The sequence below is a fragment of the Vanellus vanellus genome (genome assembly GCF_965231255.1).
Source record: "Vanellus vanellus genome assembly, chromosome: 6".
NCBI lineage: Eukaryota > Metazoa > Chordata > Aves > Charadriiformes > Charadriidae > Vanellus > Vanellus vanellus.
Window position 1 is genome coordinate 45,993,255 of NC_138911.1, and position 19,487 is coordinate 46,012,741.

The following is a 19,487-nucleotide window of genomic DNA, read 5'->3' on the forward strand; positions in this document are numbered from 1 at the left end:
GGCTGCCTCACCTGCCTTTGGTGTCTTCTGACTCTTCAGCAACAGCCAGCATGGTCTGAGGGGGGGTGATTTGTGGCTTGTGAGGAAAGGATGTGTTTTGTGGACCCTTCTGGCCACTCCTATCCTTGCTGATGCCTTCCACCTCTGTCTTCTCTGCTCCCTCAGAGCCTTTCTGCTACTAATAAACCACTGATTTCAGTGAAATGAAGGAACCCGGTAACCTGGGCAACCACTGGATGGATGCCCCCTGGCCCAGCTGGCAGGCAGCACCAGGAGCTCGGCCTCTGCATGCGGAGCTGGTGGCGTGGGCAGCACCGGGCAGGAGCCTGCTTGGAGCAGCATCGCAGGGGTGCGAGGCTGCACTGGGTCACACAGATGCAGATGCAGCTGTTTGTGGCTGGGAGGAGTCACATGGACTTTGGTACCAAAGCAGGGAAGCTGGATTTTGCTGTATAATAACACGCAGCCCTTTGATTCCCCAACATCCTTTCTGAGCTGCCTCACTGGATGTGCAAAACCAGCCTGTGCCACTTCAGGTGCTCTGGCATGCTGCGTGTGCGCACACATCCCTTGACCTTGTCATGGGCCAAAGGAGAAGAAGATAACAGAGGACGCAGGAACACGCCGGTTGTTCTGCACTGTACGGTTGACGTTTGGATTGCAGGGCAGTTCCTCAGAAATCAGTGAGATAAGATAACAGGCAGCGATGGATACTCAGCAAACAATGTCCCCAAGGAAATGTGAGCACCTTCCAGGTGGCCTTGGCAGGCTGAGGGCAGAACTGAGTGAGGAGGGACCCCACAGCGTGACACAGCTCTCCCTCCTCTCGTCTGGCCACTTCTCCTCTATTAAGCTATTCAACTCCAGGAACTCGTGGTGGAGATGAACAGATTTCAATTGCTCTGTGTGGTTTGGGTTTTTTTTTTCCAGCCCAGCGTGAGGAGCTGCTGCTGCTGTGGCTGCCTAGCTCGCCTCTTGCTGTGCTGCTATATATATCTGCGATTCCTGCCTCCAGGAGCTGTCTGGGATCTGAGCCACCTCTCCAAGAGCAGAGGTATCCAGCACTGTTGTGTGACAGAGGTGGAGGGGGAAGGTGGCAGAGCTCCAGGGGACAGGGCATAAATTACCTTCACAAGTGGGCACACGTCTCTCAGACCAGGAAAGCAATTTTAAACCTCGTGGCCTTTTTTTTTGTTGTTGTTGCTTTTCCATAAATAAATATTAATGTAGACATTTTCTGCAGGGCTCTTCCCATCTTCAGTGTTTCACAAATATTAACTCACTCACCTTCCGCAATCCTTAACCTGTCAGCTGAATGAGGATGGAGAAAGTTAGCCCTAGAGAAGAAGACGGGACACCAAAGCACCCATGCAGACACGCAGACGTCAGGGAAAGGTGTGCCCAAGGTCACAGACTGGGGCAATGTCAAAGCATAGCGGACAACCGCATTCCTGGCGCTCTCGCCTCTGTTCAGACCAATAAACCAGAAAATAAAAATCAATGCCTCCAAAAGAGAGGGCTGAAGTTAAACACCTCCATCTGCATGTGCTTTGGACAATGACACTAATTTTTTGTAGCTGGTATTCAAAGGCTTTGAGCAATTGCAGTTTCTCCTGTCACCAGTGAAAGGCTCAGAGCTTATCTGGGTGTCTATTCAGGGATGTAGGTGACTGTTTTCCAGCTTCTAGCCTAGGCTTTTGTCCTGGCTCTTTTTGCCTGTTCATTTTTTTTCTTAAAGGGGTCTGAGCCTCCACACAGTGTTTTCTGAATCAGCTTTTCATCACCCTCCAGTACTACATCCCCTGGGGCTCCACCAGGTTGCAAAGTCAGCAGAGAGGGAGGGGGGCTGGCCAGCTCTGTGGGTTACCTCCCCGGAGGGACAGCGGCAGCTCTGGGTCCCGGTCCACGGAGGCGTTTGCTCCAAAGCTCTGGCAGAAGTATTCCTGCTCTGGCCCTCCCCTGCTCTTGGCGAGGGGGGCGGGGGGGGGTGTCGGCCCTCTGAGATGCATCAGTCCAGAGCTCAGTCTTCGCAGCAGCTCTGCCCCGACCCCCATGGTGTCCGCACTGGGAAGGCGAGGGTCAGCGCAGCGCCCAAGCCCAGCTTGCGTGTGAGCTCTCAGCCCCTCTTCCCAAAAGGCGGCAACGAGGCGTGGAACGGTCCCCCAGTGCCTCCGGTAGCTGTGCCCCCCGCACCGCCACCGCCGCCGCCTCCTCTTCCACACATCTATCCCCTGCGGCCACACACCAGCCCTGCTGACGGATTTTACTTGAAAGCTCTGGCAGGCTGTGCCGCTAATGGCAGAGCCCTGAGCCGGCTCCCTCCGTCTCCCTGGAGTCCCTGCGCAGACGTAGGTGCACGTCACCGCCTGCTCTAATTTTATCCGCGTTTGATGGAAGAGACGAACTGAGCAGCAGGGAGGCAGCTATTTTGGTTTTCTCTGTGGCTGTGGGTTATATAAAGCATCCTGCCATGACCTGCATCACTTGGGAGCTGCTTCGCTTTCCCCGCCTCAGCCGCCACGAAGCGGTGGCTTGGATGCTCACTGCCGGCAGCCGAGACCTCCACACGCGCGGCGGCTGCGTGGGCCAGGTGTGCCGTACGTGCGTGCGTGCGTGCGTGCGTACGCACGCAGAGAGAGCATGTCAGCAAGATTCAAGGGCGACCATCTATAGGGGGAGACCGGGTCTCCTCCTTGCTGTGCGGTTGTGACATGTGCTCAAGGGTTTCACCTGTTCCAGCACCCGCATGTCACACATGCCCCCTGCCAGCACGGGCACGGGCACAGCCGACTGCCCGGGCTGTGCAAGCGTTGGCCTGTTGGTGCAGAGCACTGCTGCTTTCATCTCACCTGGGCAGGAGGAGCGGTTCCGTTAGGTGGCAGCAGCAGCAGCCACAGCCGGAGCAGCAGCAGGAGGGTGCTTTCCCTGTGGGACCTCCATGGGTGCGCGGGAGGGACAGTGGGATCACAGAGGTGCCTGGCAGGGCCAGCCCAGCCCCCGGCGCTGGGAGCGGGGCAGCATGCTGGAGGACCCCATGGGGTGGAGGGGAAGGTGGGGGGCTCCCACCTTCGCTGCCTGTGCTTCCTGGTGCTCTGGGGTACCATGGTCTGACATTGGGCCGAGCCCCTGTGAGACCCTGGGGGCTGCTCCTGGGACTCGCCTCCCGCATGTAAGGCGTGACGTGGTAAGTGGCCAGTGGCGATGCTGTCCCGTGCTAGCTGACCGCAGCGCCCAGACTCCGCGCAATAGGTATTTCCCAACTGCGGGGAGCAGAGGCATTACGCAGGGCTCCTGGCCCGCGGGGGTTGTGGCTCCTTCACGCCTGGCCCTCCTGGGGAGTGGCTTCGTCAGCGATGCTCCAACGCCCGGTCCCAGGCTGACAAGGCAGGGCGCAAGCCTTGGGCTTGCCGGTTTGGGAATTTTTGGCAGGAGGCAGCATGACCATGACTCGCTCCTCCTCTGCCTTGCACAGTCAGGGTCTGCCAGCATCAGGGTTAGGCGCTGGAGCCCACTGCCTGGAGGGAGTTTTGGGGAATGCCTCTTGGTTTTGTTTCTCATGCAAGCAAGCAAATAATAGCACGACATGGATTTGGAAGGTAAAGTAATTAGGACGTGTCACGATGCCGAATGGCACCTCCCTGCTCCTCCACACTCCAGGCCCCGCTCCCCTTGCACCCGGCTCTGCTGCTGACTCACGCCAAAGCCGCCTTCTCTCTAACGACCGGGAGGTCAGGCCAGGGCCCAGCCCGCTGCCTGGCTCTCCTCTCTCCCACGCAGTTCCCGCTGGGCCTCCCGCGGCAGCACCAGTGGGACGCACCCACTTCCTAAAGAGTCACCTCCTGGGAACACCGCCGAGGCTCTGTGGCAGCCACGGCATACGACGTGTCCCCCCCCCAGGGCATGTGCCTGCCTGAAAGCCGTGCATGCTGCCCTGCTGCTCCCGAGGAGGCACTGCTGGGTGCGGGATAACCCACAGGGCACAGGGGCTGTGGACCATGTACAACCACCACCCACCCACCCAAGGAGCTGCTGGCTGTAGAGCTGCCTCCTCGGGGTCTTCCCAGAAGGACCCGTATCCATCTTCCTTGCGCATCCTCCATGAGCAGCGGGAGCCTCGGCATCCGTCCCCCAGCACATCACCACATCCCCTTTGCTGGCGTGCTCCCCGGGGCAGGCCCCTGGGAAACCAGCGGGTGCAGAAGGGTTGCTGGAGGAGGGCCGGGATGTGCGTGCAGGAGCGTGCATGTGCGCACGTCAGGGAGAAGGAAGCGGGGCTGTGAGTGCTGGAGGCGTTGCAAGCGCCAGGCACAGGCTGACAGGCAAGGGCTGCCGCTCCCGGAGGAAGTTGAACCGTTTCACAACAGTCACGGTCGCAGCAAGCAACTCACTCCAGAGTGATCCTGCTGGCTGGGGAAGGAGAGGAAAAACAGCGCCAAGAGGATGAGTGTAGCCCAGCGTAGGATACAGGGGAGCATCCCAAAGATTATGCAGATGGATTCCCTGTGTATGGAGGGAGGTTTGCGCAGAGAGCACAGCAGCTCTGTAAGATGCTGTAGTGCTGGCCAGGCAGTGTGCGCACACAGGTGAAGGGACAGGAGAGGAGTGATGCTATTACGCAGCCCCCTGCAGTGCTGCTGTGGATGCACCTCACTGTCAATGCTGTCCAGGGGGGCACAGGCCACTAAAACCTTCAGAACGGGCAACAGAACAACCAAGAAATGCACAAAGAAACGAAAATGCTTCAGGGAATGAAAATGTTATGGACTCGGGATAAACTGGAATAGGAGAGAAGCCAACTGCCCCCCCTCTTAGTTCTGCAGGGAAGTGCAACTGCATTCAAATATTGTGTAAAAGAACAGGTGACGGTGACGCTCCCCGAGCCCTCCTGCTAGAGCTCAGCTCCAGCACTCATTAAAGCCTGTCCCAGTGAGGCAATTCAGTAAAGCCTTGTCCCAAGCTTGGACCCACAAAAGCTCTGCAGTTAACTGGAGTCCTATTAGCTCGGGGTCATCTGTGGGGCCGTGGTGGCACTTTTTTGGTGCCAGGGCTGTTCGAAGCGGTCTAAGCAATCCTAACTCCTCAGCACTCATTCACATCCTCTCTGTTGTGCCAGTGCAACGCTACACGCAGCTGCTTGGCAAACCAGATCCAGGAGCTGATCTGGCAGAAAAGCCATCATCTTTTGTTTTCCAGGGGTTAGTCCTCTGCCGGCCCAGCTCACCGCAAAGGCTCCAGAGCAGCACCACGCACCCCGGCTAGGCTCAGGAGGTGCCGGCTGTTCCTCCCAGATTTGGATCAGCTGATGTAGAGGGAGTTGGGCAGCTGCCTGCACCGCACCCTGCATCATGCCGGCACAGGCGAGTGCCCGGCTGCCCAGGTTGCAGCTCCGCAGCAGTCCGAGCCGAGCTGCTGTAGGCTGGCTTTTCCCACCCAGCCTTCTCCTTGCACCGGTTGCTGCCTCCTGACTTAGCTCCCAGCCATTTCACCTTGCTGAACCAGCGGCGGACTGACTGACAAAAGGCAGCAATGGGGTTTGTGCTGGGGTAACACAAGAGGGTGGCTCCTCACCCCACGGGCGAGAGCTGGACCTGGCAAGGAACGGGAATGGGGACCCCAGTGGGGAGGGGACCCTGGAAGCACCTCAGTCCCTGGTAAGCCTGAGCAACAAGTGGCCTGAGCTGACCTTCAACCTGCCAAAATAAATTGCTGCGTTTCCAGCCAGGTTGGCTCTCTGAACTGGCTTGCCACACGGCTGCATGCCCCTATGGCCAGCGCAAGGGAAGGAAATATGTAGCTCTAGCAGGAGGGGATCAGGGGCGACACAGGGCTGCATGGCCGCCCTCCTCACACCCCAAATCTCCAGCAGTTTGGTCTTGCCCCACATCACTGCTCAGCTGGGCCTGTGCGTTGCGGGGCAGGGCAGGTTTGGAAAGAAGCAGCCAGGGCAGGGCTGGGCGGAGGTAACTTGAACTGCTGCCGTGCGTTGAACACTGTCCTCTGCCCCACTGCTCCTTCCCTGTCCTCTGCCCTGCTGCTCCTTCTGCACAAGTGAGGACCTGCAGCAGATGTGGGGTTGGACGGAGGGACACGACACCGCAGCCCTGGTGGGGTCACTGACTGGCAGGATGGGACACCAGGGTTGCCCAGTTGACTGAGGCAGGAGCTAATAAGGAGGAGGACACTGGGAAAATTGGCCTCTGTGGCTCCCTGCAGCCCAGGAGCTGTGAGCACCTGTGCTCGCAGACCCGTTCCCAGGATGGGACAGGGCCCGAGGGCAGACAGCCTGTCCTGGGAAGAGCGGAGCAGCAGGAGTAACCAGTGGCGTTTTTCCTTTCTTACTTCAGTGTGAAACGTGGAGGAGAAACCACCCCCCTTACCACGGGTACCAGCTGCCCGGACAAGATGCATCTCAGATGGAAATGGAGCACCCACAAGGTGCCGGGTGTCAGTAGCAGGCGCTGCCTGGGGCAGGAGCTGGGGGAAGGTACCCATCACAGTGGGACATCCCTCCCACTGGCCTCAGTCGCCCTGTCAGGTGACTTTGGACACGCTCTGCATTGCAGCCGGCTAAACCCCAGGCATGATCCCTGCCTTCAGCCACCTACCTACACTTTCCCACGCAGCCAGTGGTCCCTGAGTGCAGGTGACCGGGCACTCGCAGCACACGGGGAGCTGCCATGACAATGTAGAAGGCCTTTTCTCACGCCCGGTGATTACCTTCCCAAACACCGGCACTTCAGGCTTGCCCTTAAGAAGCAAACACTAATTTCAGCCGCACCCTTTCCTGCCCCGGGGCTGCGGGGCGAGGGCATCCTCAACGTACACTGTGTTCACCGACGAGGGGTGTGGGACAGGAACCAGCCCTCGTAAAAATCGCCTGGATTGAACCTGCTGCCCTCAGCCTGCCAAACCAAACAGAGCTGATGTAAAGCAAACAGCAATGACAACAGCCTTGGCTGCTGGCGAGGGTTGGGCAAGCAGCTGGTTTCCAGTTTGCTGGCCTCAGCAGATGGCGGCAGCGGCGGGGGGAAGAGGCACTGGGAGTTCCCACCCCGCAGGCACCCGACGCAGCGGCTGAGGCCGGGGCGGCCCCGAGGTTCCCTCCTCTCCCGTCTGCCGAAGGCACTTGTGCAAGCCCTGATGTGAAGGCAGCATTTGGGGTTTCAGGGGAGCCCCCGGCCGGCATGACCCACCCACCCAGCCGCAGCACAGGGGAAAATGCCAGTGGGTGGGTCCCCCCGCCAGCCAGCCATTTAACCCAGGAGGGCTTTGGCCGCTGCATGTCATAGGGGAGGAAGCTGATGTAAGAGGGAAAGACACCTGAATGAAGCACACCCAAAGGCAAGCAGCCGGGGAGGAGGCAGGGCACCAGGAGCAGGGCTCCTCAGAGCAGCCCGGCGCGCAGGGAGGAGCAATTTGGTCTGTCTGGCCTCTGCTGGGCACCGTCGCTACCGGTTGTGGGAGCGAGGCCACACACTGGCACCAGGCAAAGCCTGCCGGGTGGTTTTGGATGCCGCTGCTAGGAAGGGAAGGGTGGAACCCGGCTGCTCTTCAAGAGACACACAAGAAAAGGCTGCAACATCTGCAGTTCACTTTTCCATTTCTTTTTGTTTTGAGGCCACATTTCTGAGGTGTGCCTGTATGTCTGCTTCATACATGCGTCCCAGCACAGCAGGATGAGCACGTCTGTTGTGGGTGCTCAGCCTGCACCTGCAGCGGGGAGAGAGCCCACGGACGCTCCTCTCAGAGCAGTGCCTGCTGCTCAGCCTCCTATGGCCAGTTGTCCATCTGTCCGTCTGTCCATCCGTCTATCCCAGCCCCGGGTTCTTCCTCCAGCCGGGCCTTCACCACCGCCAGTCAGGCTCCGCAGTGCAGTGGGCCCCACAGTTGATCCGGGTTAAAAATCAACACTCCGTGTCAGCGGGATTATTTTTAACTCAGGGCCCGTTCCTCTCCTCAGGTTACCGAACCCCCGCCCTGCCGGCACGCTGGGCAGGGGTGCCCAAGCGCCACGGGTGCTCTGAGGGGTGGCGGCCCCTTCAGCTGAAGGCCAAACCCCCGCCCCACACCGCTCCCTTCTGCCCGCGGAGGCTCCCACACGGCCGGACGCCCGCGCTGAAGGGGCTCCTGGGCCGGGCGGGGGTGCCCCGTCGGCGGGGCCGTGCCGTGCCCGGGCGCCGGAGGCTGTGTGGGCAGGACGCCCGAGAAGGCCGGGGCAGGAGCCGGAGCCGCCGCCGCCGCCTCCCCCCTCCCGTCCGACCTCGGCCGCCGCCGCCGCCTCCCAAACAAACAACAGCCGCTCCCGCTGCCCTGGCGACCGAGCCCCACCCTCCGCCGACTGCCATGGCGACGGGGCTCCACCCCTCCCGCCGCGGCTGACGCCGCCGCCTGCGTCGCCCGCGAGCTCCGGCGGGGAGAGGAGGGAGGGGGAGGGCGATGACGTTGCAGGCCCGTTTCCACGGAAACCACGCACCGACGTCAACAGGTTTGTGTGTTTTCAACGTTCCGCCGTCTCCCGGGCAACGTCAGGCGGCCGGCCCGGCCCCAGCAACAGCGTCGCGATTGGCTGGGAGGGGCGAGGGGCGGAGCCTGCGCGGCGCCGGCGCCGCCCCTCTTCCCTCCCCGCGGCAGCGCCGGGGCGGCGGGGGTGGGCCGGGCCCGGCGAGGGGTGCCAGGGCGGGCGAGGAGGGGGTGATGTGTGTGTTTGCTGAGGGGTGCGGAGCGCCCTGCCGAGGGCACTACTTACCTGGGTGCCCGCCAGGCCCCACGGACTCCTGCTGGATCCCGCCTGAGGAGGCGAGCGGGGCCTGGTGCAGGCCACTGGGGCCGGGGGTGTTAGAGGCCTGGCCGGGGGTGTCGGCCTCAGACAGTGCCCCAAAGCGGCAGCGGCCTGCACGGGTGGGCCGGAGGGGTTCCAGGCAGCCTGCAGGGGTCCTGGGCAGCCCCACCGCCGGGCAGGAGAGAGGCAGTTGGCCCCAAGAGGGTGTCGCTCTCAATGCCCAGTGCTTTGTTTCAGCTGCTTGGGCCTAAATCCACAGCCCCGACCTCCGCTTCCTTACCAGGAGCTGGGCTGCTCCTTGCCGGCTGCCCCCCAGCCCCCTGGGAGAGGCAGGGTGTGCCTGGGGAAGGCAGGAGGGAATCCCTGTTTACAGGAACCATGGGTGGGTGGTGGCGGGCAGCTCTCCAGGCTGGCTGACTGACTGGGGCTTTGTGCTGGAGCACAGGGCGCCTTTCTCTACGCTGGTGCCTGCACACACCTGTGCTGGGCACTCTCGGTGCCCAGGGATGTCAGTGTGGTCGAAGGGTATCTCATGCAGGAGAGAAGTGCCTGTTTCAGAGCCCGCTGAGCTCTGTTGAGATGCTAAAGTGAGCAGGGAAAAAGCAAGTTCACCTGTCCCTGCTGGCTTGGCAGTTGTGCCCCTGGCAGACAGGCTCCCGGGAGGGGAGTACAGAGAAGGACAGGACCCCCATGTGCGATCACCAGTCAAACTCAGTCCCAAAGTAGATTGCTGTGCCTCTTCTGTGGAGGCAGGTAGTTGAGTTTCCAGGCCTGTAGTCTCTGTCCTGTTTATTGTCTACATCTTTTCCATCTGACCTCGATGGGGAAGGAAATGGTGGATCTTTTCAGGTGCTGGTATGTGCCTGGATAATGGCAAGTACTTTCCTCGACTTGGAACAAGCTGTGGGCCGGTAGCAGTGAGCAACAGAGACTCTCTTCCAGACCCTGTTCATGGTGCAGAGATGGAGCAGAGCACCCCAGATGATCTGCAAATCACATATTCCTCCCAGGTTCTCTGCGCAAGCATATGCTTAGCTCTTGTTGCAGTTGCACAGATACATAGGGATGAGTTAACACAAAAGATGTTTCCCCCTCCCAGCAGTTCCCCCCAGCCAAACCAAATTGCTTGGCAGACCTGGATCCTTGGGGAGGATCAAAGCCTTGGGGCTGGGCTGGCAGCACTCCACGCTGTTTACATGTATGTATATTCATGGCACTGTTAACCCCAGACCATTTAATAAGATTGAATTTCATATTTATTATGTTTCTTAAATACCATCTAAGGAACCTCAGTTTCCTGGGGTATTCCCAATGTTTGTTGCTAGGGCAGAGAAGGCCAACTCTCCGCGTAGCCATGCCTCGTCATTTATTCTCTTGATGCCTTACTGGGGTCTTTATTTGTGCAGTGGCAGTATCTTTCCACAGAGCTGATGGCTTTCTTGGGCTCTGCCTTGTGTGCCGCCTGACTGTCCAGCCCGAGGTACAGCTCAGCCAGGGCTCAGCCAGGGTAGAGAGCAAACACCTTGCTTTCAAATCTCGCCATTGCCTTTCGGCAGCAGCAAGTGAATGGGACTCCCCTTGGGCCAGGGCGAGCTGAGTCCCTGCGACAGCCACATCACTACAAGAGCCGAGGACTCAAAAAAATTGAGACTTTGCTTGTGTTAATGGCTGTGTTGTCCTCTGGGGCAGCCTGCCCAGCGTGCTGGTCTCTGACACTGAATGGCCTTAGGAGGAAGGTGATCTGGGGACCTCCTCCAGTGAAGCAGGGCTGTTTCCCCAGGCAGTGGCAAAGCCTCAGGCTGTCCCCCTCCCTCCCAGGCTATCTTCAGCTTTGTGATCCTGTGTTTGTCCTGAGTCCCCTTGAGCCATTCCCCACAGCTCTCCCCAGTCACAACAATTAGAGGGTTTCTTTCTGTCCTGAGCCAAACAATCTTCAACATCCTGTCCCTTCCCTTCACTTCGGCTGCTTTGTTCTCCACCAGCAACAAAATCTCCTTAGCTAAGCACAGCAGCCTTTTCCTCCTTCATCTCAGCACTTCCTCTTGTGTTACCCTTGGCCCATTTTCTTCAAGAGCCACCGCACTGACAGAGGAGCAGGACCCCTTTACCCAGAACCAGCCCTTGGCATAAGCATCGCTGCAGCTGCCTGGCCCCACAGCGGGAAGAGGCAGCGTGTGTGATGGGACCATCCAGCCACCGCCTCTGGAAAGCTCTTGGACGCAACAAGAAGCCCAGGCTTTCTCTTGATTGTGTGGGTTTTTATTGCAGGCTCCTTGCGGGGTTCTAGCAAGGAAAGCGCAGCTGTGCTTGCCTCGTTTGGATCCTGTTTGATTAGCAGAAAAGACCTGCATCAGCCTGTCTGTCACTGGGTTTGAATGTGCTGCCTCTCACTGAACGTGAGCTCATTGCCTTTCATTGCTGGGATTTCGCTTCTAAATATCGAGCAATTCCACTAATATGCGGGTCATTTTGTTTCAGGTGTTTTCTTCTCCTCTCTTCCCAGCTGGTTGGTGCCCTGGGATTATACCTGTGAGCACACACAACGCCCTGGGATGGGTCTGTGGTTGTTGGAGCCAGCAGGGAGATAAGGGACCAGCCTGGCTGCAGTACTCCAGCTCTGTCGCACCGCCGCGGCACACGAAAGGATGGCGCTGGCAGTAGCAGGACCTGCGGCTGGAGAACTTTGTGCTTTAATTGCTCTGGGTTATGAACCCTCGCTTGTGGGGTGACGGCTGCCAGCCCGTCCTCAGGGCAATGGGGTGCAGAGGAAGTGCCGTGATGGGCGAAGCCACCTTTCAGACTTGCCGGCGGTGAGCGGCGTGCGGTTTTGTCAGTGTGCGGAGCAAGGTCCAGCCATGCCCGGCGAGCTAGCATCCACCACGGTGCAGGTGAAAGCAGCAGGCGGAGTGGTGAGAACTGGTGGGAGAGCTCAATGGCGTCATCCACAGTAATTGGCGGCCCGTGGCATGCGGCTGCACGACCACGAGATGCCGGGATGTCTCTGCTTGCAGTGTTTATTCTTTAGGATGTCCCTGTCACACACCCAGCTGCTGTGATTATTAATTACTATTTATACTTTGCTTTGGGTATGCGCTGCATTTTAAAGACCAGCAGAGGTGGGAACCCTGCCCTCCTGGAGGCTCCCAGGCTAGGTGGGAGGGCGATAGCTGCCGTGTGTCTTGGGGGGAGCTCAGGCCCCCTCAGATAATGTGCTAAAGGCCCTTCCTCCACCCCCTGCTCTCTGGCCACATCAAGAGAGGGGGCAGGCCCCCACTGCTCGTTTATCAGCCCCTTTTCCTGCCTTTCCATCCCGTTTGCTCCTGAGTCTTGCAGCCTCTGCCTGGCTCCGCAGGCCTCCCTGGGGCCAGGTGGATGGAGGAGGTCCTTTGTGCTGCGCTGGGAGTGCACTTGGCAGGGGACACTGGGAACAGTGGGTGTGCAGGGGGAGTTGCACTGGTGCCCCTGGAGCCTGCACATGAAGTCTGTACCTCAATGGGTGTTCAGGCTATTGTGTGGATCCTCTGATGGTATGAGCAGGGTGGTTGGCCAGGCAGTGATGGCTTCTCAGTGCAGAGGGGTATTTTACAGGAAAGAACTCTTTTTTTTTTGGTGCCTACAGCAGTGTCCCCTGCATGCCAGCCCTGCTGCTGGGCTCTCCCTGCCAGGTCTCCTTCCCAGCCCCGCAGCCCCTGGTTAGCTGGAGGCAGACGGCTGTCATGGCGTGTGCATGGAGAGGGAACGTGGAACCATGCTGCGGTCGGTGCTACTGACAGAGGGTGGGCCGGGGCCATCACGGGGCTGCCACAAGGCCATGCTGCTGGCATGAACTTTCTCCTGGTGAGCAGCCAAATTTAGGCACAGCCATCTCCTGCCCCCAAAGCAGGCTTCGGCTGTGCGGGTGGCACCAGCCCATGTGCCTCAGGTGCTTCTGGGCTGCGGTTTTCCAAGCCCAGGCTCAGTCGCAAGCTCAGCTGGAGAAGGGATGTGAAAGCAGGGCCGCATTCCCATGCTGCGCTCTCAGGCTGGCGAGCTTGCTGCTCCCTTGTAAGCCCGGGAGCTGCAGGCTTTCCCACCTCCCTGCTTGGTGGGAGGCAAAGTGGGGGTCAGGCAAGTGGAGGGGTCCCGTTGGTACCCAGGACAAGATCATTGTTGAATGGATGCTGTCCTTCTGCCCTGCCAACACCGTTGTGATTCCCACACAGTGCAGTGGCCATGGCCTCTTCTCTCTGGCTAGGCATCTGGGAAGAGCCGTCTCCCTGCCAGTGGTGGTCAGCGACCACCTCCTCCTCGTCAGCACAGCTCCCAGCCGTGCTCTGGGCTTGTCTGGAGCAGGGGGAAAGGGTCATGCTGGGATGGGGGACACCTACCCCTGAGCTGGGGAGAATCCCAGTCCCCATGGTGGTGCATCCCTACATCTGAAGCCCAGCCAAACACCGCTGGAGGCCGGCAAAACCCTGCTGACCCTGGTTGTACAGTTTTAATAATGTAGCATTCAATGGAGTCATGGTCCATTCCTCAGATCACACTATTTTGGAAGGGCTGAACGCCCATTCCCGGCTGGTGAGTGGGGTGAGGAGCCTTCATCAGGCTCTGACAGCACACTGGTGAGGGCAACCCCGTCACCCGGGCAGGAGGGTTTGCACTATGACTCTGTTTTGTCCCTGTGGTACCGCTTGCTTCCTCTTTTTTTTCTCACACACACGCTGCGGTAAAACCGTGTGCACCCCGCTTCTGGAGCAAACAACAAACCCACGTCATGTGTTTTCGCTTTCTCTGTTTCCTTGCCTCCACATGTGAGAAATGTGCAGCGTCCGTGCACTTTCCGTTTGGTACAAACAGAGAACACTCAGTCACCAGTGGAGATGGCAACAGACAGTTTGCATGGGTGCCACAAAAGTATTTTGGGCTTTGGTGAAGTGGGTCCCCCTCCCTAATTTCCAGACACTTCTGTCAAGTCGGGGGGGGGGGGAGGGAGGACAGTTTGGCTAGAGGAACCCTGGGGCAGTTTGGAGACAGCAGCAGGACTAAGCAGGGGATTTCTGAAATCTGCTTGGCAAATGTCTGGGACTTGGAACTGTGTTGGAGGCTCTCACCCATGCTGGACACCAGTGTGTCAACCCAGGCCCTGCTGGGGATGTAGCCGCAGAGGTTTGGCCCGCCACTTGGCAGCTGGCAGGGACAGCAGGGTCGTAGCTTTGCTAATTTGCTGGCATGTCCCTCCTCTAGGCAACGCTGAGGGGGGACCTCCTTGCCTACACCCTGGGGCTGCTGAAGAGACCATGCTCGCCCCACTGCTTTGGCAGCCGACGTGGGGGTAATGCTGGCCAGGGCAGAGAGCTCCTGGCAGCACAAGGACCTGGGGTGGCTGACCCCTGCCCCGGGAGGGGTTAGCCCATCGGCTGGCGCTGAGCTGTCGAGAGGCAGTGCTGGTCCTCATGGGTCCTTTCCCAGGGAGCGGTGCAGGCCGTGAGCTGCGGCAGTCCTTGGCTGTCCCCTCCGCTCTGACGGGCAGCTCAGAAATAGCAGCTGGCCCAGTTCTCCCGCCCCCGTGGCCCAGATCTCTAAGAACGGAGGTTGCTCGCGCAGCAACAGCAACAGCAGCAGCAGCATCAGGCGCTGCATTTAGCCCATGAGCTCAAACAGCGGGAAAGGCTGCCAGCAGGATCCCAGCCTGGCTGGGTGACGCTCCTGCTTGGAGACTGCGCTGCAGGCTCTGTTTGTTGCTGTAAACACGCTCGCTGCTGCAGCTTCCCTGTTACTATCTATAGCCGCGATCTCTTGGCTCCCGTGCAAGGCGAGTCTGCGGTCTGGCTCCCAGCTTAGCCTGACCTGAGCCAGGGCTGCCTGACATCCCCGTCGTGGGTGGGTGTCTCCGGGCTTCACTGCAACAAGGATCAAAACAAACCCCAAACTGGAGGAAAGGACGAGCCTCACCCCCTCGCTCCTCGCTGGTGGTTTCCCCGGTGGCCCCCTGCCCGTGCCCTTGGCGGGTGTCCCACCACCCCCTGGGCGCTGCTCCCAAGTTCTACCAACCTTTCCGGAGGGCCACGGCCCCCCAGGCTTCCCTGGCAGGGCTTCCCACTGCCCTGTGCCCATACCCTCGCTCGCCACTATTACTCGCATATATAATAAACAAGTGAATAGTGCCAACATAACGCGTTCCTTGCTGCAGGGAAGGGGGTAGGTCAGGCTCTCCACCGCCTCCCGTGCCCACGCTCGGTGCCGGGGTTTTACTTGCGAGTTGCAAAGCCCACGCCTGCCCGCCCGGCCCGCTGCGGGGCCCGGCCCCCGGCCCTGCTCTGCCGCCTCCCTCGGAGGGCCATGCTCGGCGGCGGGGCTGCGTGGGGGCCCCGCCGAGCCGCGGTGCCGCCGCTCTCACCACCACCACCACCACCACCATCCCCCTCCCCCGAGGAGGGGGTGACCGGAGCCCGCGGGGGCAGCGTTGGTGCGACGGGGCCCCCGGCGCGGGTCTCGCCACGCGTGGGGGGAGGAAGAGGGGAGGGAGAGGTGTGAGGGGGATGGGGGGGACGCCTCGTCCCGTCCCGTCCCGTCCCGTCCCGCGCGCCGCCCGCCGCACTTGGCTGCAGCCTGGAGCGCTTCCCGTCAGTCACGCCCCCTCGCACAGGATGTATCCCATATAAGGATATCTGCGTCAGTGGGTTCCCGAGCCCGGCCGTACCACTCCGCCCGGGGGGAGGGAACTCCGTCGCCGCCCCCCCCCCTCCCGCGCCGCCCGTGGGGCTCCCCTCGTCCCGGCGGCCGCCTCTCGCCCTTTCTGGCGTCTCCCTCCCGCGGGAAGCGGCGGCGGGCGGCGCGCTGGGCGGCCCCGGGGGCGGCGTGGGGCGGGCGCGGAGCGAGCGGCTCCCCCCGCGGGCGCGGGTGCCGCGTTCCCCGTGACGTCGGCGGGAGGGTATAAAAGAGAGGCGCCGCGCGGTACTCCAGCAGCAGAGGCAGCCCCGGCGGCGGAGCGGAGAGACGCGCGGCGCGGACCGGACAGAGGGACGCACGCAGCCGGCCCCCCTCCTCCCCAAGGGCGCTCCGTCTACCACCGTATCGCCCCGCACCGTATCGCCGGCTTTGCGCCCACCGAGCCGACATGATGTACCAGGGCTTCGCCGGAGAGTACGAGGCGCCCTCCTCCCGCTGCAGCAGCGCTTCCCCGGCCGGGGACAGCCTCACCTACTACCCCTCCCCGGCGGACTCCTTCTCCAGCATGGGCTCGCCCGTCAACCCGCAGGTGAGGTGCCGGGCACGCCGGCTGCGCCATCGCCGCGGAACAGGGGGCACACGGGAGGGGATGGGACGGCGCCGGACCGGACCCCAGGACGGGAGCGGGGCGGCGGTGCCCGTGGATGAGGGCGGGCTGCGGGGAGTTGCCCCCGGGTCGGGGACCGGGCGTGGGGAGCGGCTCTGGTGCCGCGGTGGAGCGGGCGGGGGGAGCCGTTGCCCGGGCCGCGCTCTGCGGCGGGTGTGTAAAGCGGCTTCATTGATAAAACGCGAGTTCATTGAGGAGACTCCGGAGCAGCGTCTGCGTCAGCGCGGACGTCAGAGATATTTATAACAGGCCGCTCTCGTGTGGAGCCGGCGCTGGCAGCGCGGCGCCGCGGCCGGCGCGGCCCCGGGGGCGGCGGGGAGCGGTCCGGGCGCCCCGCTGACGGCAGCCCCCCCCATCTCTGTCCCGCAGGACTTCTGCACCGACCTGGCAGTCTCCAGCGCCAGCTTCGTGCCGACGGTGACGGCCATCTCCACCAGCCCCGACCTGCAGTGGCTGGTGCAGCCCACCCTCATCTCCTCGGTGGCCCCTTCCCAGAGCCGCGGGCACCCCTACGGCGTGTCGGCGCCCGCCCCCGCCGCCTACTCCCGCCCCGCAGTGCTGAAGGCGCCGGGCGGCCGCGGGCAGAGCATCGGCCGCAGGGGCAAAGTCGAGCAGGTGAGTGGCGACCGGGGTTATTGGGGGGGGGGGGGGAGGGGCGTGTATGTGGAAGGGAGTGGAGGGGGAACGGCCGGCGGGCTGCTCCGGCCTGGGGGCCACCGGGCTGGCGGTGGGACTGAACGGCCTCTCCCTGCCCGCAGCTGTCCCCAGAGGAGGAGGAGAAGAGAAGGATCCGCCGGGAAAGGAACAAGATGGCAGCGGCCAAGTGCCGCAACCGGCGGCGGGAGCTCACTGACACGCTGCAAGCGGTAAGTGCTGCCTGGGAAGGCGGGGGACGGACACGACCCGGGAGGAGGGAGAGTGGCGGGGGGGGGACGGACTCCAGCTGGGGGTGATGCCGGCTCTGGCTGACAGCCCCGTGCTCTCTGCAGGAGACTGACCAGCTGGAGGAGGAAAAGTCTGCGCTGCAGGCAGAGATCGCTAACCTGCTGAAGGAGAAGGAGAAGCTGGAGTTCATCCTGGCAGCCCACCGGCCTGCCTGCAAAATGCCTGAGGAGCTGCGCTTCTCTGAGGAGCTGGCGGCTGCCACTGCACTGGACCTGGGCACCCCCAGCCCCCCTGTGACCGAGGAGGCTGCCTTCGCCCTGCCACTGATGGCTGAGGCGCCACCGGCCTTGCCACCCAAGGAGACCGGTGGTGGTGGGCTGGAGCTCAAGGCTGAGCCCTTTGACGAGCTGCTCTTCTCCACGGGGCCGCGAGAGGCTTCCCGCTCCGTGCCTGACATGGACCTGCCTGGGGCCTCCTCCTTCTATGCGTCGGACTGGGAGTCGCTGGGTGCCGGGACCAGCGTTGAGCTGGAGCCCCTTTGCACCCCTGTGGTGACCTGCACCCCGTGCCCCAGCACCTACACCTCCACTTTTGTCTTCACCTACCCTGAGGCGGACGCCTTCCCCAGCTGCGCTGCTGCGCACCGGAAGGGCAGCAGCAGCAACGAGCCCTCATCTGACTCCCTCAGCTCCCCAACCCTCCTGGCCTTGTGAGGGGTTCCAGCATTGACTGACCTGCCGGGCCCCCTCCCCTGCCCTTGCACCCCCCCTTCCCCCCCCCCCCCTCCCCCCCCCCACGGACTTGCCGCTGCGCCCCATGGGGCTCCCTGGGCCCGGGGAAGGCCCTGCCACCGCCAAACCCCCCTCCCCCTGTCTGGCTGGGTGCCCCGGGGCCTGGCAGAGTGCCCTGCGCCGAGGCCTCGTACCTCTTCCAGAGATGTAGCAAATCGCATGGAGTTTGTCTCGTCCCCAATGGCCCATCCATGAGAGCTGGTAGTCTGTAGCATGTCCCACATGGCTGGGTAGGTGACTTCCTTCCCCTCCTTAGTATCACTAGCATTAACTAATTAATCTCTTGGTTTTAAATGATTGGAATTTAACCTGGTGCTGGGTATCTCCAACTCGTATCTAGTGCAGCTGATTAACAATAACTACTGTGTTCCTGGCAATATCGTGTTCTGATGACTTTGCAATGACCCATCTTACGTGGGGGGAAAGAGACTCTTTTATTTTCTAGTAGGTAGATAAATAGCTATATCCATGTACTGTAGTTCTACATTGATGTTCATTGTAACTTTACTGATCATGCATTGTTGAGGTGGTCTGAATGTTCTGACATAAGTTTTCCATGAAAACGTTTTTATTGTGTTTTTAATTTATTTATTAAGATGGATTCTCAGATATTTATATTTTTATTTTATTTTTTTCTACCTTGAGGTCTTTTTTGACATGTGGAAAGTGAATTTGGATGAAACTTAAGCATTGTTTGCTTATTATTGTTCAGAGACATTGTCAATAAAAGCATTTAAGTTGACTGCTGGAGCTCTCCTTGCATTACCTTTTCCATCGCTTCCCTGTGACCCTAAAGGGATTCCTCAGCCTCTAATTTAGGCTGGGCTTTATAAACTGCAGACTTGTGCTAGCCACCTGAGGCATGGGGGTGGAATACCAGTAAGGCCAGACCTGTCCTTGCACTGGTGTAAGTTGGGGCTGGCTGTGGCTACACCCTCCCCACCCATCCCGGTGGGCAGTGGGGTCAATCCCTATGGCCTTCCCCATCCCACCTGTCTGAATCTGGTCCCCTCCTGTGCCTCTGCGTGTCACCTGCTGTGGCCTTTCAGGGACAAGCTGTGGAGGCCTCACTGGAAAGGAGGTAAAAAGGGCAGCTGAGTTCATGTCTCTGAATAAAGAAGGCCATTACATGCATGTGCCTAATAGCCCAACTTCCTCCTGCCTGGAGAGGAGTGAACATGTGCCCTGGTTCCCCCTGGACTTGGTCTGGCACCTCTAGGAGCAGCTATGGAGTACTGTCTTCTGGCCAGGAGGGGAGGAGAAATGCTTACGTGCTGTCTTCTTGCTTTGGGCTGAGTGGTACAAGGCAGAACCCTTCCCTTGCCTCTCATTTTCCATTAAAGCTAGCCCAGTCCTTGAATATGAGTTATGGCAAGCAGCAGGGTCTGTGGAGCATGGCCTCTCCTGCCTGAGTTAGTTCAGAGAGGCTGCTACCCTCTGTTATTCCTGCTGCATGTGCTGTGAAACATGTGCCCCTGTGGCAGGACAGTAGCTGGGGCAGGTCACCCCTGTGTGCAGAGCATGACTCTGCTCCCTCCCTAATGCTCAACATGAGGAGAGCAACAAGGCCTCCCTGATGGCCTCCACCCCTGTCACTCCAGCTCTTGAGAACTCCTTTCTCAAGGTGTTGGCAAAGACACCACCTGTGCTGGCACCTGTGCCTGGCTGAAGGCCACCTTGACACTGTGCTCTCAGGCAATCTCTGCAGGCTGGA

The 19,487-nt window shown here is 60.6% G+C and overlaps 1 protein-coding gene across 1 annotated transcript; it reads left to right on the top strand.

Annotated features, from left to right (window-relative positions):
• The first annotated feature begins 15,728 nt into the window (after positions 1-15,728).
• Positions 15,729-18,515, top strand: FOS (Fos proto-oncogene, AP-1 transcription factor subunit). Its single transcript, XM_082485142.1, has 4 exons — positions 15,729-16,019; positions 16,467-16,712; positions 16,856-16,963; positions 17,087-18,515. Exons 1-4 carry the CDS (start codon positions 15,879-15,881, stop codon positions 17,693-17,695), a joined length of 1,104 nt encoding a protein of 367 aa, XP_082341268.1. The 5' UTR covers positions 15,729-15,878; the 3' UTR covers positions 17,696-18,515.
• Positions 18,516-19,487: the final 972 nt, after the last annotated feature.